At 37.3% G+C, this 27,129-nt stretch overlaps 1 protein-coding gene across 3 annotated transcripts in view; it reads left to right on the top strand.

Annotated features, from left to right (window-relative positions):
- LOC140144255 (HAUS augmin-like complex subunit 5) overlaps positions 1-26,867 on the top strand; it is a 43,761-nt gene extending 16,894 nt beyond the window's left edge. For all 3 annotated transcript variants that reach the window (XM_072166076.1, XM_072166074.1, XM_072166075.1), the window contains 12 exons: positions 1,123-1,213; positions 8,301-8,386; positions 9,938-10,102; positions 11,132-11,216; positions 12,152-12,309; positions 13,554-13,716; positions 14,982-15,062; positions 16,358-16,503; positions 18,983-19,100; positions 20,872-21,016; positions 22,180-22,312; positions 23,497-26,867. In XM_072166076.1, the coding sequence (XP_072022177.1) occupies positions 1,123-1,213; positions 8,301-8,386; positions 9,938-10,102; positions 11,132-11,216; positions 12,152-12,309; positions 13,554-13,716; positions 14,982-15,062; positions 16,358-16,503; positions 18,983-19,100; positions 20,872-21,016; positions 22,180-22,312; positions 23,497-23,614 (1,489 nt within the window). In that variant the 3' untranslated portion in view covers positions 23,615-26,867. The remainder of the gene's footprint in view (positions 1-1,122; positions 1,214-8,300; positions 8,387-9,937; positions 10,103-11,131; positions 11,217-12,151; positions 12,310-13,553; positions 13,717-14,981; positions 15,063-16,357; positions 16,504-18,982; positions 19,101-20,871; positions 21,017-22,179; positions 22,313-23,496) is intronic.
- Positions 26,868-27,129: the final 262 nt, after the last annotated feature.

Raw genomic sequence — 27,129 nt, 5'->3', positions numbered from 1 at the left:
AGCCTCATATATAAGTGTGTAGTATGTCCTTATGTTATATGTGTACTGACTGGGACCGGGAGGCAGCCTCATATATAAGTGTGTAGTATGTCCTTATGTTATATGTGTACTGACTGGGACGGGAGGCAGCCTCATATATAAGTGTGTAGTATGTCCTTATGTTATATGTGTACTGACTGGGACCGGGAGGCAGCCTCATATATAAGTGTGTAGTATGTCCTTATGTTATATGTGTACTGACTGGGACCGGGAGGCAGCCTCATATATAAGTGTGTAGTATGTCCTTATGTTATATGTGTACTGACTGGGACCGGGAGGCAGCCTCATATATAAGTGTGTAGTATGTCCTTATGTTATATGTGTACTGACTGGGACCGGGAGGCAGCCTCATATATAAGTGTGTAGTATGTCCTTATGTTATATGTGTACTGACTGGGACCGGGAGGCAGCCTCATATATAAGTGTGTAGTATGTCCTTATGTTATATGTGTACTGACTGGGACCGGGAGGCAGCCTTATATAAGTGTGTAGTATGTCCTTATGTTATATGTGTACTGACTGGGACCGGGAGGCAGCCTCATATATAAGTGTGTAGTATGTCCTTATGTTATATGTGTACTGACTGGGACCGGGAGGCAGCCTCATATATAAGTGTGTAGTATGTCCTTATGTTATATGTGTACTGACTGGGACCGGGAGGCAGCCTCATATAAGTGTGTAGTATGTCCTTATGTTATATGTGTACTGACTGGGACCGGGAGGCAGCCTCATATATAAGTGTGTAGTATGTCCTTATGTTATATGTGTACTGACTGGGACCGGGAGGCAGCCTCATATAAGTGTGTAGTATGTCCTTATGTTATATGTGTACTGACTGGGACCGGGAGGGGCAAGATGAAAAGTGAAGTGCATATTCCAGAGTGCAAAGTTGATATAGTCAGATATGAAGAATACAACAAGGGACAGTCTTGCATTAAGATTGGGCCAATATCAACAGACAAAGGTCGGGGAAAATCTCCAAAAGTCGCCCAATTGCATGTTTGGCAACCCCAAAGTGGGGGAGAGGTCCTTGTGATGTATGTATATTGCAGTAATTATGTCATTAATCTCTTCCACACACAGCTCATCCACACACCAGACTATATACTTCAGTAAGCATGGTAAGGGGAGTTTAGATGATGATGAAGAGACTGGTTTAGAAACAGCTTGCACGGTGAGTTGCAAAATGGATTCTCCTTCACTGGTTCCCTGTCACTTTCTCTGCACTCCTGACTAAAGATGCAAATAGTGGCTACTTGAAACCAACCATTTATTGTATCAGTTTTAACATGTGGAATTGTAATTATAAGTTTTCATGTACCAATGCATTGGGCTATTCCAGTTGAAATCCATACACCCCCTATGTGAACGCAAAGCCCGAACTCTCATAGATGCAACACTTAAGAAGTTTCCTTCTGCTCACATCATTGTATCCAGCGCCTCCCAAGACTCATCCCTGTGGAGTGGAAAAATACCACAAATGATGTGATTCGCCAACTTAATAGAATGTTTGAGCATAACTGTAGGAACAGTACAAGAGTCACTTTCGCTGATCACATTCCAACTTTTGTGACAGAATCAGGGGCCATACGCCTGTGAAGACTTATACTATGACTATGTACATTTGAACAATCGCGGTTTAGGCAAATTGGTGATGAATTTGAGACGTGTAATTGACTCTGTGGATTTTCATATGACTGCTCATCAACCAAGGCCTTAGAACTTTCAAGAAAGACTCTAGATAAGAAAGTAAACAATGGCATTTGTACCGTGAAGTATAGTACAAATCGTAATGTAAACACCAATAATGTGATCAACTTAATGAGTGATAATGAAGACAAAAATGATTGTAATAATAGTATAAATTTTATAAGTGATCATGTGCATGTTTCTAACCTTAGTACCAAAGTAAATAATTACAATAATTGTTTACGTTCCCACAATGTACCTATAAATACACATGAAATTGATGCCTTAGATGCAAACAGTGTAAATGATACTATTAATGACACATGTAATGAAGATATTATGGATGATAATGTAAATATTGTAAATAAGGATTTTTCAGATAGTACTTCTGTTATTGAAAATAGTGCTGAAAATAGCAATGACAGTTATACTGATTATGTTTTAAATGATATTAGTGAAGCTTGTATGGGCATTGAAAGCAGCAATAGTTTGAATATATCAAGTGACAATTCAAACCAAATCAGTAAAGACAACAATAGTAATGATATTAATCACTTGAATAATTTTAATCCCTACAAAGTTCTTAATACACATGAAAAAAATATTGTTTTAGCAAACCTAAACATTTGCAGTCTTACTGGTAATATTGATGAGCTAAAGCATATACTTAATGATAATCCCATTGATGTTATGGGACTTGGTGAAACTTTCTTAAATGAACATATATCAGATAACATTATAGATATTGATAATTATTTTTTGTATAGACATGATAGAGTACTAAATGGAAATTATGTTAATAATAGGCGTGGTGGTGTAGCTTTTATGTAAACAAAACTGTATTCACAAAGTAAGAGATGATTTAGTTTCAAATCAACTTGAACTGCTTACTATTGAACTAATGCCTCTTAAAAGGAAGCCCATTATAGTTATATTATGGTATAGAGTGCCTGGGTCAGCTATTGATCTATTCAATCATCTTAATCATCTTCTTCAAGTAGTTGAGTCAGAAGGTAAAGATTATATACTTATGGGTGATCTAAATTGTGATCTATTAACAAGCACTCCTCATTGTTATACAAATAGACTCAAAGAAATTTGTAGTAATATGAACCTTGTACAGCTAATTAAGGAACCAACCAGGATAACCAAGAATAGTGAAACACTCATTGATGTTATATATTGTACAAATCCTTCTAAGATATGTGATTCTGGAGTAATTCATGTTGGTTTAAGTGACCATTCAATATCATATGCAATATGGGGTAAAAAACACAGGATATGTAATGAACCAACAAATGAAAATGATGATGATAAAATGCGTGCAGATAAACATAACTTCAGAACATCTCGTTCTTACAAGAAATTCAATGAAACTGACTTCTTAAATGATTTGTGTCAAACAAACTGGGATAGTGTATTTAATACTGGTAATGTTAACACTTCAGCTGAACTATTTGAAAAATTATTTCTTGAAGTAATTGACAGGCATGCACCTTTCAAAAAGCATAGAATTAAGTAAAAAGTGTTCTCCATGGATCACCGATGATGTGCTAAATATGATGCGTAAACGTGACAAACTTAAACAAATTGCTATTAAATCAAGTAATGATAACAAATGCTGGGAAAATTTCCGTAAAATTAGAAACGAAACTAACAAACTTATAAAAGATAAAAAGAAAGAGTTTCTTAAACAAGGTTTTGATGCTCACAAGAATAATATCAAAAAAAGCTGGGAACATCTACGGCATATTGTTCCATCTAAAGGTAAAAATACAAAAATCTCTGTTATTAACTCTGAAAATGGCCTGGCACTAACTGAACCTAAGGATAAAGCAAATGAATTGAACAATTTTTTTGCCAATATAGGCCCTAAACTTGCAAGTAAGATTGCTAAAAATTACTTTTGTAATTATGAAGTCAATGAAAAGCAGCAAACTGATCAGTCACATTTTGAATTTGTAAATGTATCAAATGACTATGTATTCAATCAACTCAATAAGTTAGCAAATGATAAAGCTACTGGTTTAGATAACATTCCATCTCGACTACTGAAAATAGCATCACCAGTAATCACACCAATTGTAACTTATTTAATAAATAATTCTTTTGCATCATGTACTTTTCCTACATGCTGGAAACGTGCAAAGGTGATTCCTGTATTTAAAGCTGGTGATCCCAATGATCCTAGCAATTATAGACCTATCTCAATTCTAGTTGTTATCTCTAAAATTATTGAAAGGGCCGTGTTTGATCAACTGTACAAGTACTTAAATGTAAATTGTTTAATTAATATAAACCAATCTGGTTGCCGGCCATCTGTGTCCTCTTCTTCTTCTCTTATAAACATCACGGAGGACTGGTATAATGAAATTGATAAAGGTAATTTAATTGGATTATGTCTGCTGGATCTGAAGAAAGCATTTGACACCGTGAGACCATAATATCTTCTTGAGTAAGCTTAAAATGTATAAAGTAGGTGAATATTGTATTAAGTGGTTTACTAGTTATCTTTCTGGTCGCACCCAATGTACATCTGTAAATGGGACTCTCTCAGACTTTAAAGAAACTGTTTGTGGAATGCCCCAGGGCTCAATTGACGGACCACTCGCTTTTCTCATTTATATAAATGATTTACCAAATTATGTTTCTCATTGTAAAGTTAATATGTATGCAGATGATACTGTGTTGTACTATGCCTCTAACTCGTCAAAAGATATCACGGAATGTATTAATAATGATTTAAAATGATAAATAATTGGTTACAAAGTAATAAACTTAGTCTGAATACTGATAAAACTGAATTTATGCTAATAGGATCTAGACAAAGACTCAATACAATTAAGAACAGTGTTAATGAATTATCTATCAACATAAATGGTGTAACTATAAAGAAAGTTAATAAATGTAAACATCTGGGTGTAATTATTGATGACACATTAACTTGGAATGAGCAAATCAATAATGTACGTAAAAAAGTCTAAAAGGTATGTTCATGCTCAAACAATGCAGGGCAAATAGTCTCCCTAAGGATATTTTATGTACTGTGTATAATGCTATTGTTCTGCCGCACTTAGATTATTGTAATGTTGTATGGGGAAATTGTGGTGTTACTGTTTCAAAGAAACTTCAAGTTATTCAAAACAGGGCTGCAAGAACTATCTGTGGTGCACAATGGGACACACCTAGCATAGATGTCCGTGCTGAACTTAATTGGAAACCATTAATTGACAGACAAAACTCAAATTGTTTAATTTTAACCTACAAAATCTTAAATCATCTTGCACCTCCTTATTTGAGTCATATTTTCAGTCACGTAAACAATACCTATAATTTTCGTCAAAGCCAAAGCAATGTAACTATTCCACTGCCAAGAACAGAGTACAAAAGCGCAGTCTGTCATATAGAGGTGCTGTAAGCTGGAATGAACTAGAAAATAATATCCAAAACTCTCCAACATTGTATACTTTCAAAAATAATCTTAAAAAATCATAAAGCCATGCCTGTAAGCATGGTATGTATGTAACCATAAGTATCATTTTGACTTGACAATTAATACTTTTGAGTTTGTAATATGTTTAAGTCTAGATAATAAGCTTTTGTAATTATTTGTTATTTTGTACATGTATGTTTGTTTATGCACGGCCCCAAGGAAGAACAACTTTTGTTGAATTGGGCTTTCCGTGTTGAAATAAAGTCTAATATATATATATATATATATATATATATATATGGAAGACATGACATTTAATAATCTTCCACACAGGGAGTGTGAATTTCAAATTGAGTTATCTGAATGGGTAACTCTATTTGAAATATACACCCCCTTCACATGAGATTAAGGTCATGTCTTTAATAGGGGGTGTATGGATTTCAGCTGGCATGGAATGGCCTATTAGATATAATATCATCTCTGGATAGTTTTTCCCAATGGGGATTGATGGGCTTTCAAGAAAGCAACCAAACGCAAACATGTGGTCCAGGGTGAAGGCCGTTATTATAGAATCTATATAAACACATCAACAAAAATAAGTCCCCCTCCCAATATTTGGTCATGTAGCATTGTAAGGTTTCATTTTGTACCAATAAAACTAACTTTGAAATAATTATATGACTGTTTACTAAATGTTGTGTGAAAATGAAAGATGTCCATGACTTCAGTTGAAGACAAAAACTGCCCTTTACAAAAGTCACAAAGTAGGCCTAGATGCTTGTCACAAAAGTTGATTCATGGCTTGTCACTAATGCAAAACCCATGTGGACTGTGGTTGAGTGCAATTTAAAATCCTCACCAAGTGAACATTTTTGATCATTCAGCCATGCAAATCCCCATCTTGATGCAGAGCACAGCACAGTGAGCGGTAAGATGGTCAGTCTCATTCCTTGTCCCAATACACCTTGCAGTTAACAAGCATAGGCCTACTTTGTGACTTTTGGAACGGGCAGTTTTTGTCTTTAATTTGGGCTCATTCAGCCATGAAGTCATTGACCAGGGCAGCGAAAAATAATTTCCTTTCTGGGAACGTGAACTGTTGTTTGAAATATTTTCTCTGAGCGTGGAGCCGGAGCCTTGAGTATGAACACAATTATTAAACAGGTGGGGTCCAGGGCAAAGCCCCAGCATGAGTCTTAGAATTAATTTGCTTTGCAAGCGCTAAAAATTGGCACTTTTATTTTAAAATGACCAAATATGGGGTTAATTTTGGTTAGAAACCCATATACAGGCGTCAATTTTGTGGGGATGATTGTATGGACCATCCCCTAACAATATATTGGGGGGATTTATACCCCCTCCCACCCCGAATCTACCCCTATGTCATTAGCTAAAAATGACTGTTTGGAGTTATTATTCATTGGAGTCATAGTGTTACACCCAAATTGTAAAGTGCGCACATTTTGTTGATTTGTAGCTTGAGATTACAAAATTGAATACTTAACATTCGATGCTTGCATGAGCGTGCAAAATTTTGGAATGTACATGCCTTCTTGTACATTTTACTCCGAATTTTACCCTCGAATTTTTTTGATCCCCTCTATTAAGGACTGAATTTTTTTTATCCCCCTTTTAGGACCCAAAATCCTAGTTATTGAACATTAATTTAGTTCCAAAGATGTGAACAGTTGAAGTTTTTCCAAAACAATATGCAACAAAAGAAATTATTTCCCTTGGCAAATCAATGAAAAACCTGCTTTTCTGGGGAACGAATCCTACTTATGCTATATTCATTCCTGTCACTGGCGTTTAGTTTTATTTATCAGTTATCGCCGCAGAAAGTTCGAGAAAATATTTCACAGTGATCGTGTTCACAGAATATTTTCAGAGCTTCAGAAAAATGATATTAAAGATTATTTTTCCCGTCTTGATTTTTTTCTGCGACTCTGAATTTTTTTCTGGGATTTTTTTTCCCGGTGATTTCGTAGCCCTGTCATTGACATCTTTCATTTTCACACAACACTTAGCAAACAGTCATATAATTATTTCTCAGTTTGTTTTATTGGTACAAAGTTTTATCCTACGATGTTATGACGTAATTTTGAGAGGGGGGACTTATTTCTTTTGATGTGTTTATTTGGTGCCCTGTATTATCTAAAACGAATATTAACTGCTTTATATTTGGGACACGGTTAAAATGAAAAGCAGCTGTTACAAACAAGTTGTTCCCATATTATAATGATATTTATTACATCAAGTTGTTCACATAAGAAAAAACCCTGTTCTACGGGCGGATTGTATTTGACCATTCAAGTTGGGTCTGTCGCTCAGGCATTTTTTTTCAAATGACCTTTAAAATCACAAAAACCTGTAAATATTTTTCATATATTTTGAAAAAAAATCCTGGAAATTTGGGTCTGCATTCATTTGCATGGGAAAATTTCCCCCCAATTTTTGGTTTGCAACACATAGAGCCATAAGGTGATTTTAGATTTGATGACATTTAGGCACCGAATCAGCATCATCTGTCATGTTGTGTATGCTTCAGAAACTGCCAAAAACCCAGAGTCTTCTGTTTCACATTATGACGGACGATATGTGTACATCCATAACAAAATGATGCACTTGTCGGCTGCTACATGTTATTTATTCCTAGCTATTATGTGAAATGAGACACATCACACATGTAGCAGCCGACAAGTGCATCGTTTTGATATGGATGTACACATATGGCGTAAGGTACAAAATGAACTGAAAGCCCGATATGCTCTGTTTCACATAGTGGCATATTTTTATGTGTGATCTAAGCTTCAAAAATGTGCCGAAATCGCCAAATCTTCCATTAGCTATATCATTTTAAAGTTATTCCTTTTTAACTATTTAAAAGATGCATAGTTTGAACCTTTAACTTCAATTTCAAATGGAATCGGTTCACTTCAAATGCGTTTTTCTCAGAAACATTTTGCATTTGTCCAGCACGTATGCCACTATTATGTGTTGGGACAACAAATTTCTTAAAATCTGGGTCAGTCGCGTTCGTTGGAACAAGGGTTTTTTTTGTGGCCTCAAGGAAAATGTTTATACATGCACTGAGTTTCATTTACTTGCGATAACAAATGTTTCATCAATCACTTTGCAGAAACTTACACGTGAAACCTGTGAAGACATTGAGGGCTTACTGCAAGACATGGTACTGGGAGAAGACAAAACAGATGAAAAAACAATGTGAGTAATAACCATGGTAATACACCCCAAATACACCTAACTGTCTCCCAAATACACCCCAATGTCCCCCAATTACACCCAAATGTCTCCCAAATACACCCAAATGTCTCCCAATTACAGCCAAATGTCTCCCAAATACACCAAAATGTCCCAAATACACCCAAATGTCTCCCAAATACACCCAAATGTCTCCCAATTACAGCCAAATGTCTCCCAAATACACCCAAATGTCTCCCAAATACACCCAAAAGACATTTAGGGCTTACTGCAAGAAATGGTGCTGGGAGAAGACAAAACAGATGAGAAAACAATGTGAGTAGTAACCATGGTAACTCAGGGTTGTGTCTGACGGGAAAGGGGAGTAAACAACCTGCCAGTAACATAGATGAAAACCCTGGTGTCTTTGGAATCTAAAACCTCCTAGATCACTTCCACAGTTAAAACGCTGAGATCTTTGGCATAAAGAATCTTTCAGTTGCACAGGTGAATCCCTGGGGTATGTGGAATCGAGAAGTTGCTAGTTCCATATGGACAAACTGTTAGGGTCTGTGTCTGAGTCAGTGATCTTTGGGTATAATATCCTGGGCTTCTATGCAGTGGCGGCGCCAGGAAATTTTTTTCGGGGATGGGGGGGAGGGGCATTAGGGAGGCAAAGTGAATTTCAGGGGGAGGGTAGAAAATGAAGAATATCTCCCGTCATTTTTTGTTTTAAAAGAACCCAATTGTAAGGCTTGCATTTCGATATATGTGTTCAGAGAACATGATAAGCTTAAGTGAGCGTATTAAACTTCAACTGTGCGTTTTGAAATCAAAAACTTACACTAAATTTCAGATTTTATATGTGCAGAATAAAAAAATGACAGCTGCCCTCATTCATAAACACTTGGTTTACGGAACATAACACGCGGTAGGCTCCCCTACTAGCGGTAGGCTCCCCTACGCTAAAATCTGGCCTTTTTATATAATGCTAATTTTCTCAAAAAGTAGACCTAAAATGTGTCATTGTTATGCAGAATTTTGTTCTGATTAAGGTGATATCAAATATATTTTTTGCACATAAAGTCTATGGAAAGCTACTTTGTGTTATGTACCCTTAAGCAGATGACTTTCCAGGATCTGAACTCTACAGAGATCAATTGTCAATAGTCAGTAGTCGGAGGTCCCTTGGCCCATAGTTTCAAAACTATTGCACAGGTCAGAACAAAATGGCCATGCATGGCTGTTGAAGATCTAGTGGATTTGTTCTACCATCATGGAGTTTTCTGCCATGAAGATATCGGGGCGATGACACTGTGCTCCTATTACTTTGAACAGGTTCCCTTTGTTTTCATGTTGAGAACAGACTTGCTAAACATGGCTCGATAGTCAAAAAATAGCATATTTTCCAAAATCTGGATGTGCTCTGCATTGAGGTATTTTTTGTCACCACCTATGTTACACTAGATAGTAAATCAATACAAAAATTGAAATGGAAGAAATGCATTGTGGGAAGTGTAAGATATCTACTTGTTTCTGTGCATCTTTGATGCCCAATTTTGTTTTCTTGTGCAGGCAACAAAGACGTAATACAATAGCTGATAAATTGGAGAAGATTATGACGTCAAACACGGCAGAACAACTACTGCATTCGGTAGCGCAAACTACAGAGGGCGCTCATTATATGGTGCAGCAGAAAACAGCAAATATTGATCTGAAGAAAGATGCAGAAATGCTGAGGTATGACAGTTTTCAGAAGATTAAGAGTTTACACTCACACTTGACTTCGTAATAGTTCAACCCTGTGCACCATCAGATTGGGCAATGCCAGTTGAAATCCATACACCCCATATGAAGGACATGACTTTAATCTCCCACTTAGGGAGTGTAAATTTCAAATGGAGTCGCCCATTCAGGTAACCTTATTCACACTCCTGTGTGGAAGATTAAGGTAATATCTTCCATAGGGGGGGTGTATGAATTTTAACTGGAATAACACATGTTGAAGCAGACAACCCTGAACGGGTGGCTCCATTTGAAATTCACACCCCCTGTGAGGATTTCAGCTGGAATAGCCCATTGAAAAGGTTGTGCACCTTTTGACAGGTGCGATTCCGACTTCTTCAGGACTGAAGAAGTTCCGAGTCACAAAAGGTCAACAACCTTTTCAATCTGTTGGCACACCTGTTGAAACAGCTATTTGATACATCAAATTAATGATCCGGCAGCCAACCTGATGAAATATGTACACCAACTGATTATGAGGGGTCCCAGGACAGAACCCTGGGGAACACCATAATGCATTATTAGTCATACATGTGTTTTTTCTGAATTGTTCATAGATTCAAGTATGGCGATGGAGGTCAACTATTTGATACAGCAACATCATCACCCAACCTGATGAAAAATGTCCACCAACTGATTATGAGGGGTCCCAGGACAGACCCCTAGGGAATATCGTAATACATTATTAGTCATGTGTGTGGAGGGTAACTTTTTGACACATCAACATCAACACCCAACGTGATGAAAAGTGTCCTCTAACTGATTACGAGTGGTCCCAGGACAGACCCCTGTTTTTTCTGAATTGTTTATAGATTCAAGTATGGCGAAATTGGCGATGGAGGGCAACTATTTGACACATCAACATCAGCACCCAACTTGATGATTAGTGTCCTCTAACTGATTACGAGGGGTCCCAGGACAAACCCCTGGGGAACACCATAATACATTATTAGTCATGTGTGTTTTTTTCTGAATTGTTTATAGATTCAAGTATGGCGATGGAGGCCAACTATTTGATACGTCAACATCATCACCCAACCTGATGAAAAGTGTCCACCAATTGATTACGGTAATGGGGTATTCCAGTTGAAATCCATACACCCCCTATGAAAGACATGACCTTAATCTTCTACACAGGGAGTGTGAATTTCAAGTGGGGTTACCTGAATGAGTGACTCCATTTAAAATCTACCCCACCGTGTGAGAGATTAAGGCCATGTCTTCCACAGGGGGTGTATGGAATTGCCCAACTATTTGAAACCTATGTTGTATGATTTGTTGGGTAGGACACCCATTGTTTTTTGTATATTTTTACTTTGACATGATTCAACCTATTATTAGTGCCCTGGGTGCTTTTTTTGGGTGCATATTAATGAGATGAGAAATTGGAATGAAAGAGGAATTACTAATTTTATTATTTTGGTGAGATTCAAAAAATTACAGCTTGATTTAGGTGTTTGTTACCAATAGATAGCACATGCTAACTGCCACTCACTTCAGTTGGGGAGGACACAAGTGGCGTGCGCGCCGCCAGTTGAAAAGGCCTGCTTTATGCATTGTCACACTGCGTAATCTGTTAAATTAGAGATTTTGGCAAGGTTCTTCAGCAGTCTTGATGATTTACACTGTTTATGGTGTAAAAACCGAAGTGGGGTTCTGATTGACTAATTGAATCATGTCATCATCACATCGGCACCTCATTCGCTTATCAAGCTACATAGCGCCTCGAAACCTAGTTTTTCTAAGCGATTATCAGAACTCAGGGAAAATGAAAAGTCATTTTTCCAGACAAAATAAGGGTAAAATGAAGGCCAAAGATGGCATTTATTTTGGCCATTTTGGCATGCACATATCTTGCATACAATGACTCCATTCAGCTATAAGCAGTTCATATGCCTTAGATAGTCATGTTTTAGTGAAATGAAGGGAGCCTGTGTACTGTTTTCAGTAATTATGTCAAGAATTCTAATCTAAGAATGACTCTATCAACTTTTCAATTTTCAGGAGAAGCAGCTTGCACATATCCAAAATTTTACCGAGACAGAGAGGCATCTGAACCAAGCATGTCGACTGGATAAAAGACTTGAACAACTAGCGGGTGATGTTAACAATAGACTGGCTATGATATATGCCAAGAATCCTGGTGCATTGGAGTTAGCAAGGTAAATGTCACATGATCTGTTAATTCCACCCACTACTAAGCATTATACGTTAGAGGTCCCTGGATTGAACCTTGAGGAATACCATTATAATAAAAGACTTGAACAACTAGCAGGTGATGTTAACAATAGGCTGGCTATAATCTATGCTAAGATTCCTGGTGCATTGGTGTTAACAAGGTAAATGTCACATTGTCTGTTACTGCTTCCACCCATACGCACATGTCGGTGATCGTGTGTGTGGCATGCAAAGGTCCTGGGTTCGAATCCCGGGGGTACCAAGTGACTTCTTTCTTCACCTTCTCTCCTTTTTCGTTTCTTCTTTCCCTTCCGATAGCAAAAAAAACATGGATAGGGTTAGAGTTAAAAGGGCATTTTGTGATCCACAACCTCATCTCCCCACTTTTCTCAAAAAAAGTTGAGATTTTTATACCACTGGAAACCTCTGGCTACATAATGTTTATGTACCAAAAATTTCTTGCAGATTAATATGTTTAGTAAAAATATCGTCAAATTTGAATTTTGTTCTGGGATACCAGAGCGAAATTACAACAGTGGCCTATGGAGCAGTGTAATACACATAATCATGCATAATTCGCAAACGCAAAATAGGAATCAACTGAAATTTTGGGAATAAGCTTTTTTCGTGAATATCTACTGAAAAATGTCATAAAAAGAGGATGCTAGGATCACAAAATCCTCCTTTAATACATGAACATACGAGTGAAATGATATGTGATGTTTCCATGGCAACGGTACAGGTCTTAAACTGGAATTGGGTTCTTCTTCCACTAATATACTGCAAGTTCTAGTTACGCAAGGTTATAAATAGCTATATAAATTTGTTAATTATTGTAGTGAAAAGCAGATTTCATGGATAAACAAAACTCCACTTTAAGCCAATATTTGTGGAAGAAAGGCCCAACTCCATGTAGTTGGGTCTAACTCATTTTTGTAAAAAAGTGGAGTTTCAGGTATTCAATTGAAAAATTACAACTTTGCCATTTCGGCCGGGAAAAAAAAACATTTTGCTTGACCCTATCTCCCTAGCCCCCTGATAATATCGAATGATGCGTCCCTTAGCAGCTATTGCAGCTGTACACAGTCTCCCAGTTTTTAACTTCTTTGCTTTACTATTCTTTCCCCTAATAGGAAGTTGTTTAGCAATGAGCTTGAGTTAGCAGCCAACACAGCTGTACACAGTCTCCCAGTTTAACTTCTTTGCTTTTCTCTTCTTTCCCTAATAGGAAGTTGTTTAGCAATGAGCTTGAGTTAGCAGCCAACACAGCAATGGTGAAATGCCTTCATGAATTCAAACTGGAATATGAAACAACTGCATCAAAAGCTACAAAAGAAAAGGAAATCTTGTACAATAAATACCAGAAAATACAAGACTTCAAGAAGCTTGCGGTATGTACATGTATAATAACATAACATAAAGCCATGATTTCTCTGTGTTACAAAATTAAAAATCTGTGTAAATTGGAACATTTCTGTGATTTTCTGTTTTCCACTATAAAGTACTGAAAAGTTAAAACAAACATGTTTTAAGATTGTATTTTGTCTTACCTTTTACTGTAGTATGGCCAGAATCTTGAATCGTAAGCCTAGAATGAATGCTAGTATGGATTGTGTAATGGTTTATTGCTGCTAAATAATCACTGGTCTTTGTTTTATTTTGCAAAACAACAAAAAAGCTAGACATTTTACAGTTTTTCACTATTTTGTGGCATTTTCAAATTTTTCTTGAGCAAACCTTGAATTCTGTGAGTTTTTCCGTATCACGGATAAACCGTGGCTTTAACATAACATAACAATGGCGCCTTTTTATATATTAAAATATATAAAAATGAACATTGCGCTTTACATCATATACAAAAAATAACAACACTAAAATATGTTTTAAAACCCTTTTTGAAAGTTTCAACTGTGAGAGAAGTCCATAGAGTAGCATAATGGTATACAAGTCATCCAAAAATCAATTGCCGATCTTGATTATACAAATATTAACTGTCTATAAGTGTGATGGTCGAAATATAATCACGAGGTGAAAGATGGATTGTTCCATTCCATGAGCCGGAACGGCGAGTGGAATGGAACAATCCGTCTTTCACCGAGACATGAATTTTTCATGAAGACATTTCACCGAGACATTTAAGACAGTTAATATTTGTTTTATATCACCCATGCATAAATTCTATTACTAAAATACTATTTAAGGTAGGAAATACATTTTTTCATCAACATAACACAATGTTTTGCCGTGATATACTTCACATTTTGGGGTCCACCCCATAAATAAATCGGCGAGTCCAAGAGTCGGCGCACGGCTTGGCGCAGGCGCACTACGGCAGAGCACTGTGATGGTAAAGACTATCACACGGAGTGGGTGATGGTAAAAATGATAAATGGTAATCAACCAATGAACTGTCTAGAATTTATGTATGAGTGATATAAATAAAAATGGCTGTTCTGTGATTATTTCTGAAAATTCTACACATTTCAAAATGTGATTAATTCTTGAGCTGATCGCGTTGGATTTACTTCGCTCGGGCAGCTAATGCTGCCCTCGCAAAGTAAACCACGCAGACGACGCGGACGCATTGTTGTTAATCGGTGATGAACAACGGTGAAACATGATTGAATCCCTAAATCAATCTATTTTTGTGTTGTAGGATCAAAAGCAGAACATCATTCGAGTGTTGGTGAGACAAAACTCTGAAGCAAAAAGAAAACTGGATGAGCAGCAAAAACAGGTTAGTAGCAGTGATAGGTCAGGACGAAAATTGTGATCTACTGCAGGTTGTTTAAAAAAGAACTCATATTTGTGGTGCTTTTGTACCAAATCTATTAAGTAATATGCAGTAAATGAAAATACCATTGAAAAGAGTAGATTCTGAATGGCTAAATTTTAAAAAAGAATTGTGGTATTTGTTTGGATACCTTCTTGTCTTCTGGATGGTCCGACTAAAACTGTTGTGAAGGGGGTTTCATCTTGAGCTGCTGATCTTTGGGTCTGTTTGCAACACATTCAAATACAACAAAAGCACCACAAAAAGTTATTTGAATTGTTCTAAAACAAATCCAGTAAAATAGGTGATGTTGACATAACTCTCAATGACGTTTCGTGCTGTGTCACAGCACTTTCTCAAATTGAATGACAAGCACTTTCTCAAATTGAATGACCACAAAAAGTGTACTTCATTTTGACTCGTCCTGTATATCCAGAGTGAGTGAGATGTAAATGGATATAAGAATAGAGGCCGTCAGCCTTTCGCCATCTTGTGGGTACACTACGCGCGTCGGACACTACTCGCAGGGCGCAGCTTGCCACGCAGCTGTTATCGCGCATCGACACGCAGTGATTTTGCTGTTCGCGCATGAGTTCGAACGACCATCGCAGCTTGTACCCACAAGATGGCGGCATATGACGTCACGCTGACGGCCTCTATTACATCCTTTACATTCAAATAATGTATCTGAGGCAGTAAAAATAATGGGTGAGGTACAGCCAATCCCATTAATTAAATGTTTTCACTGCTGTAACAGATTAGATTACATGTGTATTAAAAAATCCACAATTTCTATAAATAATGAAGCATTATGTTTCAGAGTGCATATTATGTCTGAGTTTGTATGAGAGCAATATTAATAAACTGAGAGTGTATGAATAACATTAATATTCTCATTTTTCATCAAAGAGATAAACTTACCAAATGTTGCATTGACTCTATAAAAACAGGATTGTACTTATCTCTTAAAACCTTAAAGAAGGTGGAAAACAAATTGGAATTCACCTATAACACTTCCACCATTGCACAATTCACAAAACCTCTCATCTGCATTTATAATGTGTTATTCCATCTGCCAGTTTCAATTCTGAGAGGGGGATCTGAACATCTTAATTTTGCCATAGCCCTAATTTCCAAAGTTAGTTTGTAATCAATAAGTATCGTTCAGGAGTAAGGAGTGATTTGAACTCATATCAGAAACCAATTTTGAAAGGATCTCTGATTCTAGTACAAACCATTTATGATTTGATTCATTTCAGTTGCTACGGTACATGCAAACAACTTTATGTGGTCATGAAGCAGGGACTGTTGCCATGACAACACAACTACGAAATGGTGTCATAAATGAAGTAGAGAAGTTTGCTGGGTTGCCGCTGCAGTTGATGAGACTCACACAATTAGACAGGTAAACTCTATTTTGATTGGTTACTGAGATGATTATATCATGTTTATGATGTAATTATCCAATCAGAAGCTCCAGTAGAGAAGTTTGCTGGGTTGCCTCTGCTGATTGGTTACTGAGATGATTATATCACGTTTATGATGTAATTATCCAATCAGAAGCTCCAGTAGAAAAGGTTGCTGGGTTGCCAGTGCAGTTGATGAGACTCACACGATTAGACAGGTAAAAGCTCTATTTTGATTGGTTACTGAGATGATTATATCATGTAATTAACCAATCATGGACTCCAGTAGAGAAGTTTGCTGGGTTGCCAGTGCAGTTGATTAGACTCACTCAATTAAGTTGACAGGGAAAAAAGTTTTTTTTTGTATCTCATTTATTGGTTGTATGGAATCACATCACGGGTTCCATGCAACACTGCCTTGTCTCCATTTGGGGGATTTGGAAAAAAATTGCATTTAAAGACTTATGCCCTCATAGGCCTCTGTATATACAGTAATGTTTCACTAGTATGTGTCTTGGCTATTCCATTTAAAGATTTAGCTAAAGTCTTTCACAGTGGGAGTATGAGTTTTGAATAGTATAGACAATTAGGTAACTTCCATTTGAAATATTCACTCCAGTTGTGGAAGACTAGGTAAAGCCATATTAAATACTGGTGGCGAATGAGTTTCAAAATAAGCCCTGACCAATTACATTTGAAAAACATGCTCCCCCTGTGGAAGAAGTTTCCGAAATCTTCCACAAGGGGGAATGTGAACTTTAAATTGAATAGCCCATTGGGACTAGAAATGGACACAATCTTTGTTGTCCCTGGAAAGCCCATAATTTTCTAAAAAGTTTGGTATTCTCTTTTTCTTGCCAAAGTGGAGATGGGGCTGTGTTGTGCTGAGCGCTCAATAAATTGAATCTATACAACAATAGTTGGTATTCCACTTTTCACCCTGATGTGGCAGTGCAGTCAATGTGTTGAGGCAGCAGTTTAGTGTGTGCATCTATGCGCATCCCTCGAATTAACCCACTGCACCCACAGCATAATGCCGCGGGTGCCCATCCCCACTGCGGTAATGCCCTCAAAATACAATGAGCCAAAAAATTAAGGTACCAGTTGTGTTCACCCCTGTATATCATAAATAAAGACAAATGTGTCAAAATTAAAACAGAAACTAATACCTGAACTCTTTAACTGTGATTCAAGACCTTATTTGTTGAAATTGGTTGAGAATTAAAGAAACGGTGATCTAAAACCTACCGAAGAGACGAAATCAAAAGTTGCATTTTTGGAAAGCATGACACTAGTTTTAACGTGCTAATCAATGGAAGCACAGCGCTAGTTCCCTTGTTCGCGAACGGTTTGTGTACAAATCAATAGCGCATGCAATGGAGGAAACTGCAAAAATTGGCACCTTCCTTGGGATTTTGGATCGTCGTGTCTTTGTTTCTTGAACTATTTCAACGAATGAGGTCTTAAATTAGAGCTAAAAGATGCAGCTATTGGCTGCTGGTACCAATTATGACATATTTGTCTTTGTTTAGGATATACAGGGGGTAAACTTACATGTAACTGGTACCTTAATTTTTTGGCTTACTGTATGTCCTTTACCTACGGCAGTCACTTGCCGTGCTGATGAAGTTGCTGTCAGTGCCCCAGCCCTGCCCCTTCATTAAAATCATCTATCAGACTGTTTGTGTGTTTTCTTCACTTTTGAGAAATTGCTCTGGTGCCCTCCTCAAATTTTCAACAGTTGCCATGATGCCCTCTTGAAATATTACAAACTGCTGTGCTGCCTTGCCTTCAGTGAAAATCCAAGGCAATTATCAACTTGCCCTAAAAAAGTTGCCGTGCCCCTACAGATCCTTAATTCGAGGGCTGTTTATGCGGCATCTTTAAGCGTGTGCGCGAGTACGTCAGCGCTTGGAGCGAACTCCAGATATTTGAAACTGCGCCCAATGAAATGTGCACTGTCACATCGGTGAAAAATGGTATAATATTCATTGAGCCATCACATAGGGTTATTCCAGTTGAAGCCATATACAACCCCTGTTGAAGACCTGACCTTAATCTCCCATACTGGGTGTAGATTTTGTCACTCATTCAGATAATTCGCACTCCCTGTGTGGAAGGTTAAGGTCATGTATTTCTTACGGGTGTATGGTTTCAACTGGAATAGCCCATTAAATGTGTGTGTGTTTTTTTATCCGCTTAAATGTGTTCTGTTGCAGCCCTACAAACCTTACATTTGGAAAATTTAAATACAGCAACTTTCTTTTTCTGAGATGACTGGTTTCTCATGTCTATCTGGGGTATTTCATAATCAATTTCAGTCTTCAAAACGGTTTAAAATCACATCACAAGTATCAGATGTAAAACGCACAACCCAACTAGTAGAGATATTTTGATAAAATTCTTATGTTATTTTGATGTGCTGCCTTCGTCAATACTTTTGATTTACCAAATGTTTCCTTTATGATTCATACACAGTGGCCAGTATGTGCCAATATTCCAGCTGTCAATCAACCGATGTACTGACAAATCAGCATTCAGTGGAGGTGGTGCTTTCTGTGATATTTTGAATCATCTCAATTTCCCGCTCTATAAGGTATGTGTATAATGAAGTAAAATGCCAAATCCTTTTTACAAATTTTTGTATTCTGTATTACTGCATTACAACCCACTCATTTAAGGTTACAGAAAAATCTTTCCAGTTTGATCAATGAGGTATAAATATTATGAGAGAATAAATTCAATCTAGTCAACCAGATTATTCCAACGTACCTTGGAGCAACCAACGTTGCAGTGACATTAGCTGGGTTGTGATGTTAAACACCTTATTCTGAGCAAGTGAGGCACCAAAACCAAATTTGCTTGGATCGACCATTGATGCTGCTTCGACGCTTGATATGAATGAACTATCACCTAATTGGTCAATATCAATACAGGCAAAAATTTATATGTTATCACAATTAACAACAGTCAGTTAATTTTTGATTTCATAAATAATAAGTATCGACCAAGCATCAATAGTTGATCGAAAGATCAAACTAATTTGTTTCTATTGCCTTATTATTTTTGTGCACTTCTTGACACACATTGTGTCCAAGTTAGACTTTAAGGAAGTCCATGTATTTTGTGGAATTCTCAGTGAGTTATCTTATAGGTTATGGCTAGTGATGAATGGCTCGATGTAAATCAACTTTGGGCGAATGATGGGTTACCTCAAATCTAGATTTTTGAAAATATATTGTATCTCTCTTATTTTGTTTGATTAATAAAGCTTGTAAAGAATTGCCAGCCAGGCAGTGGCTTACTGGTCAAAATTTCCAAGGAGGACAAAATTGCAAAGTCAGCCCACTCCAAATGATTTTGGGTATTAAGACAAATGACTCATCAAAATTTGCAAAACTGGTTTCTTTTTGCTATTTCGGTTTTAAATGCATACTAGGCGGTTACCCGTATTTGGCGGTTCTCGGCTGTCGCGATTACCTGGCTGATGGTGACTGTGCCCACCACGTGTCATGCCCATACGACAGTTTTGAGTAATTTGACCTTGGATGACCCCAAAATTACCGTCAAAAAATTTGACTCTAAAAGTTGACTGTACCCACCAAGATTCATGGCCATACGACATTTTTTACTGTTTTGACCTCAGATGACCCCTGGGTGACCCCGGATGACCCCATAATGACCGTCCAAAAATTTGACTCTAAAAGTTGACTGTACCCACCAAGTTTCATGGCCATACGACATTTTTTACTATTTTGACCTCAGATGACCCCTGGGTGACCCCGGATAACCCCATAATGACCGTCCAAAATTTGACTCTAAAAGTTGACTGTACCCACCAAGTTTCATGCCCATACGACAGTTTTACTAATTTGACCTCAGATGACCCCTGGATGACCTCGGGTGATCTTGGCCCACTTACCGAAACAAACTTGTTCTGTCTGAGATCCAGATGCACCCACCCACCAAGTTTGAGGAACGTGCGACCCCTAGTCTCCGAGAAAATAGGCGGGAAAACAGTTTTACTAATTTGACCTCAGATGACCCCTGGGTGACCTTGACCCACTAACCAATACAAATTTGTTCCGTCTTAGGTCAAGATGCACCTACCCACCAAGTTGCATGCCCATATGACAGTTTTTACTAATTTGACACCTAGATGACCTCTGGTGACCTTGACCCACTAACCAATACAAACTTGTTCTGTCCCGGGTCAAGACGCACCCACCCGTCAAGTTTGAGGAACGTGCGACCCCCAGTCTCTGTTATTATCTCGTAATAAAGAGGGGTAATTACATTTTGGTACATGTTTAGATCACTCTTGAGGAATTTAATTATTTTATTTATCAATTATTGGATAATTTCAGGCACCAGAAAACCTGTTATCACATGTGATGGACATGAAATGCCAAATAAGTAGGATTGAGTTACAGCTGAATGCACAGCAAGTATTATATGAAGAAATGACTGGTATACATACAGAAGATAGTACTACTATACAACATATAGCAGGTAACATGTCTGTCTGTCTGTCTGTCACCTGAGAAATTAAAGTAATTTGTTTATATGTGTTCATCAATATTTTTGCTTTGCTCCATGGTACAATGTACTTGAGACCCATAAACATTGGATTTGCACAACTTAGTTCACTATAAGTTAACAACTGTAAGATTTTATTCAGATTATATAATCATTGGGCTATTCCAGTTGAAATCCATATACCTCCTATGAAAAGCATGACCTTAATCATCTACACCGGGAGTGTGAGCCTTAAATGGGGTTACCTAACTGGGTGACTCCATTTGAAATCTATACCCCCTGTGTTGGAGATAAAGGTTATGCCTTCCATAGGGAGTGCACGGATTTAAAAAGGAATAACTCATTGGTGCCAACCAGTTAACTTCTAAAAAGGTGTACAAAACATTTGATCAAAAACCTCAATTCTTTGAAAGTGTTCATCTTGAAGAATTAAATGCCTTGTATATACTGAAAACAACAAGAGCAAGTTACATCAACTTGTCCCCCCTCTATGTCCGTAATTTACTTGTTTCCTCATGTCAAGTTCGTGTACTTTTTCTTTCCAGTTGTTCGTATATTCAAGGTATCCTCTTGTATCATTTATTGATCCTTGATGTATTTTGTGTCCTCGTCCGTGGGATTCACTATTACCCACTTTTCACTTGTACATGTAGCAAGTAAAGTATTGGTTCAGCCTGGTTAGAACCAGAGAAAATATCTTCCCCTTCCCAGAATCCTTTGCAACATGATGCATCACCTCATTGCAGCAAATGTCACTCCTATTACTGTACAGGTTCCCTTAGTTTTCATGTTGAGAATAGACTGGCTAAATATCGGTCGATAGTCAAGATATAATCAGATTTTACAAGATCTGGATATGCTCTGTTCAATGAGGTTAATATACTTTTTGTCACTATCGACCCATGTTGCATAGATAGTAAATCAGTACAGAAATTTGAAATAGAAGAAATGCATTGTGGGAAGTGCAAGATATCTTCTTTGGGTTAAAAAATGTCATGTTGTAACTGAAAGGAAAAATAACAAAAATTCCAGACGATCAAAGTACACCTTTGGGGAGATTGGATTGTTTATTGCTCACATTGCACTTTGTTCTGTATTATCGGTTATTTGCTCAGTGTTTGTTTGTTTGTTCACAGCACTTGTAGCCGAAGTTGCTGCACATGACAAGAAACAACTTAGTAGACTCTTTCCCTTGCTTCAAAGTAGACAAGCTGAAGCCACACAAGGATTGCAAGACTGCATAAGAGTCAAAGATGAACTAACAGCATGGTAAGTTATCTTTACAAACTAAAAATAAAACTTTACTGAGGTATAGTAGATAAGGGCTTGATTTTTTGGGTGAACACACCTTTCCAGTTGGGTTGCCTGTCAGGCACTTAGTAGTTTGTTTGCAAGTGACCCTTAAAAACCTTAATCACAAAAAATATGTACTAAATTGACATTTTTTTCCCGTTCACTTCGCTCGCATTTTCAGATGAAAGCAATCTCAAATGCATTCATTTGAATGAACACAGCTGTCAACAGTGTGACGATTTCTCCGCATACACTGTTTGATGAACGCCGGAATGTGCGTAACGCGGAAGTAAATCCTACCATGTCAACTCATTCATGATGGGTTAGTATTTTCATTATTGTATCCACGGGCATACATTCGCGTTGTACTTCGAAATATGCGGCATACGTTCACGGTCAGATCGCGTACAGCTGTTGACAGCTGTGTTCATTCAAATTATATTACTTTAGTCGGTTGGGCCTATGAAACAGGATTTTTGTGTGTGTTTTTGGCCGTATGAAGATTATTGCAAAACATTTATTTTATCTTATTTTACACAAAACGCAATGTGAAATTACACAATACATGGAAAAAAAAAGTAACAAAGAAAATGGGCTTGCCAGGAAGAGTCAGAAGCATCAATACACTGTCACCAAGGCACCAGAACCAAATTTGTTTGATCTTTGAATCGACCATCGATGCTGTTTCAATGCTTGTTATTTGTTATCACAAATAACAATAGTCAATTGATTGATTTCATAAATAATAAGGATCGACCAAGCATCGATGGTCGATCGAAAGATCACTAATTTGTTTCTATTGCCCAAGAGGTGTGACTCCTCCAACCAATTTCATTAATGAACTCAGGATAACTAGGACTCTTTAATGAACAGAAAAGGGTGAGACATTTAACCCTCTCCACACAGGTGTCAACTGTAGTCGACAAGTTCCAATTTTCTGTAAAAATTCAAAAGTTTCAGAATTGTACATATCCATGACCATATTTGGAATCAGTACAAAAAATGCATTAAAATGAGTACAGACAAGTCCTGCATTTGTTCACTGGTTGTTGAGATAGTTCTTGATACTCAAAACTTGAGACTTTCCATTTTGAAGTGTACAGGGCTAGGGCTGTCTTGCTCTCTAAGTCACTACATATGAATTCTATTTACTTTGACAGGTGGGAGCAGCCAGCCCAGCAGTTAACACCATGGGTGAGATTGGACAACAAAAGTCTTCAACAATGGCTTGACCAGTGGACAGTGGCTGTAACCAGATTGAGACAACTGAATAAATGAGTGGCTAGCTTTATGCTCTATGAAACACTGGCTTGATTGACACAACTGAATAAATGTGTGGTCACTGGTCAATTGGCTCTATGAAAGCTTGACCAGTGGACAGGGGCTGTAACCAATCTAACCATATTGGTCTGATGAGAGCGGTTTTTGGTGTTTAGTGTTTCCATTGGTATAGGGGCTAACAAAGCAATTTGAACACAAGCTCATTCATCAGGTCTGTCATTGAAAGAGTCTGAAATACGTTTTGCTTCTGTTGCATTCAAGGAACTATCTGGTCATCTATCTGTTAAATAACCATTGGTGACCAGCAACAAGTCTGAATGAATAGTTGCCACACAGAAGACTGCCATCTTGTTTAATGCATAGGGTGAGTCACTCTCAAGGGACTACCTGGTCATCTATCTGTCAAATGACGAATTACTTACCTGATCTTTGTTGACCAGCAAGTCTGAAGACCAGTGGCGTACCGTGGCCGTTCCTACCCCGAGGGCTAAAGAAAAGGTAAATTTAGCCGCCAGAAGTAGGGGGGGGGGGTAGGAGTCAAAAATTTTTCACCAATTTTTTACAGTACATTTTTACAGGTGTTACACCCCCCTCATAGCCCCCACCGCATCGAGCTGTTACCCTGTTGACAATCAAAAAGGTAAAATTTCATTAGTTTTCCATAATATTTCGAACTTTTTCATTGAAAATTCTTCTTGCCACCCAATCAATCCCACCCTTTTTTCTTTAATTAGTCTTCTTGCCGCCCCTTCTTTTTTGCCGCCCCCGCTTTTACCCCGGGAAGCCCCCCCAATATAAATTGAGCATTAATACTCATGTATGTATTATCACAATTAACAATAGTCAATTAAATGATTTCATAAATAATAAGGGTCGGCCAAGGATGATGTAAGATCCAAATAATTTGTAGATTAATTGTATAGTAAGTCATAAACTATACATTCTGGATATTTCTAGACTATCCAATGTTGCATTTGGAAGAGGCAAAATTGATGGGTAACAATTATTTTGATACAGCCTGTACAGTCCCCCACAAAGGTCATGGGTTTTCAAAAATTACATCCCTTGTCATACAATCCCCAGGTTGGAAGATAGAGATTACAAAACGCTGCACGCCTACCCCTGGAGCGCATCAATCGGTTAATCCCAGCTTACAATTCCCACCCATGCCCCACATTTCCCGGGATAGGGGGAATAATACATTACTGAAATAAACTGAGTATTACATAATGTGACACAATGTGATCCACTCGGGCCAAATGTGGGAATTACAAAATTGAGATGCAGGAAGAACTAGGGAACAAACATGCAACCAAGCATTCTTGGGATGTAGGAATTTCAACAATAGTACTAAATAATGGTTACGGGGATAATTTAAATATTCATAATTGCCACCTGTGGCTTGAATCAGTGATGTAGCTTGAGTCATCCGATAGGGGGCAGGGTGCACCGAGACAGATGGAAGGGTCACTGGTTCTGATTTTTGACTCTGATTGGGGCATCTCCCTGTGCTACTATGATGCTGCACCAATGGATAAAACAATATTCCCCTGTACATGATGGATTCAGATTGGGCTCAATGGGCTATTCCAGTTGAAATCCATACGCCCCTATGGAAGACATATCCTTAATCTTCCAAACAGGGAGTGTGAATTTCAAATGGGGGTTACCTGAATAGGTGGCTCCCAATGTGTGGGAGTTTAAGGTTATGTCTTCCATAGGGGGTGTATGCATTTCTACTGGAATAGCCCAATTGATGAGAAAGAGAAATTGTTAATAAAGTGAGACAATAAGGCCTAAAAAATTGTTTGATTGGCATAACCCGACAGACCCTAAAAATAGGCCCGACTTTAAAAAAAAAAAATTTTTGCAAAATTTTTTTTTATGTTACGCCAATCAAACAATTGTTTAGGCCTAAATTACAATATTCACAAAGAAGCAACAAAAGTCAATCTGGTGTACTTGCATATTATTCCCAAATTTAGGTTTAATTATATCAAACTGGATCCAGCACTGATTCAGTAAATATAATCAGATATTAATAAAATACTGTAACCTTAGATTGAGATATTTCAGTTGAAAACGTACACCTGTTATGGAAGACATGACCTTAATCTCCCACACAGGGGGTGTAGAATTCAAATGGAGACACCCTAATTTGAAATTCATCTTCGCTGTGTGGAAGATTAAGGTCATGTCGTCCATGGATTTCAACATACCCAATTATGTGAGTTGAGAATTACAAGGTTCTGACATTTTTGTGTTTTGGGAGATAATGGTATTATTTTATTAAAATCTTCTTTTCCAGGCTTGAATTTTATAATACATAATAAATATGGCTACCCAAAAACCATGTTATAAATGTGTTATGGTTTTTGGTCAAAACATAAATGTCAGGTTATTACGAATATATTTTTTTAAACATTGTTTATTGGCACAAAGTTGACAAAGTATTTTGTCAACAATCACATAATTGTTAGAATGTTTTGCAGCAGTTTAACAATGTTATTTGTAAACCGTAATGCTCTTTAAATAACCCAACATTGACACATTTTGTGTTTGCTGGGTAGGCTTGTAAAGCATATCGAGAGGTCATTGACACAAAGACGTAACTCCATTTTGGCCATTCTGAGAAAAATGAGTTTAAAGATAATGGTCCACATTGACTTATGTACTTGATGATTCACTGGCCATGGATGTCAATGGGATGCTAAATGGAAGTACTTCTATGTGCTATTGGAAAGTGCTCATGTTTCCAAACATTTTGATATCAAAATGTCATTTTCGCAAAAAAATGAAGTTACGTGTTTTGTGTCACCGACCCCTCGATATACTTGTTTAGTTATAATCTTATAATTCTCAACCCACGATTTGATGAATGAACTCAAAACAATTTACATGGTATTGATGGATCCAGCGATATGATTAGGAAATCAATTCAAATTAGTATTGAAATGAAAGGTGATACTCCAAATCTGTGTTAACTATCCTTTTATAAAGCTGAATCCAATACAACATAGACTTTCTCAACCCACGATTTGATGAATGAATTCAAAACAATTTACATGGTATTGATGGATCCAGCGATATGATTAGGAAATCAATTCAAATTAGTATTGAAATGAAAGGTGATACTCCAAATCTGTGTTAACTATCCTTTTATAAAGCTGAATCCAATACAACATAGACTTTCTCAACCCACGATTTGATGAATGAATTCAAAACAATTTACATGGTATTGATGGATCCAGCGATATCAAAACCCGCCATCTTTGCACAAAGAAAATGGCTAGAAAATCAACTCAAATTAGTGTTAAAAGGTAACATTTTCTCGAAATCTATGCTAGGTGTCCTTTTAAAAAGCTGGATCCAACAAGAACTTCACAATTCGTCTCCAGATTAAGTTTTAAATGTGACCGTCCACCACAAACCAGCTGTAAAGTCGGCCCCGGTCAATTTTGTTTTATTTCATGTTTAGAAAATATATATCATACGCTTTAAAATGGTATATC

This window comes from Amphiura filiformis, unplaced genomic scaffold (assembly GCF_039555335.1).
Source record: "Amphiura filiformis unplaced genomic scaffold, Afil_fr2py scaffold_46, whole genome shotgun sequence".
NCBI classification, from domain to species: Eukaryota; Metazoa; Echinodermata; class Ophiuroidea; order Amphilepidida; family Amphiuridae; genus Amphiura; species Amphiura filiformis.
Note: the sequence above shows the minus strand (reverse complement) of the source record. Positions and strands in the feature narration are given on the sequence as shown.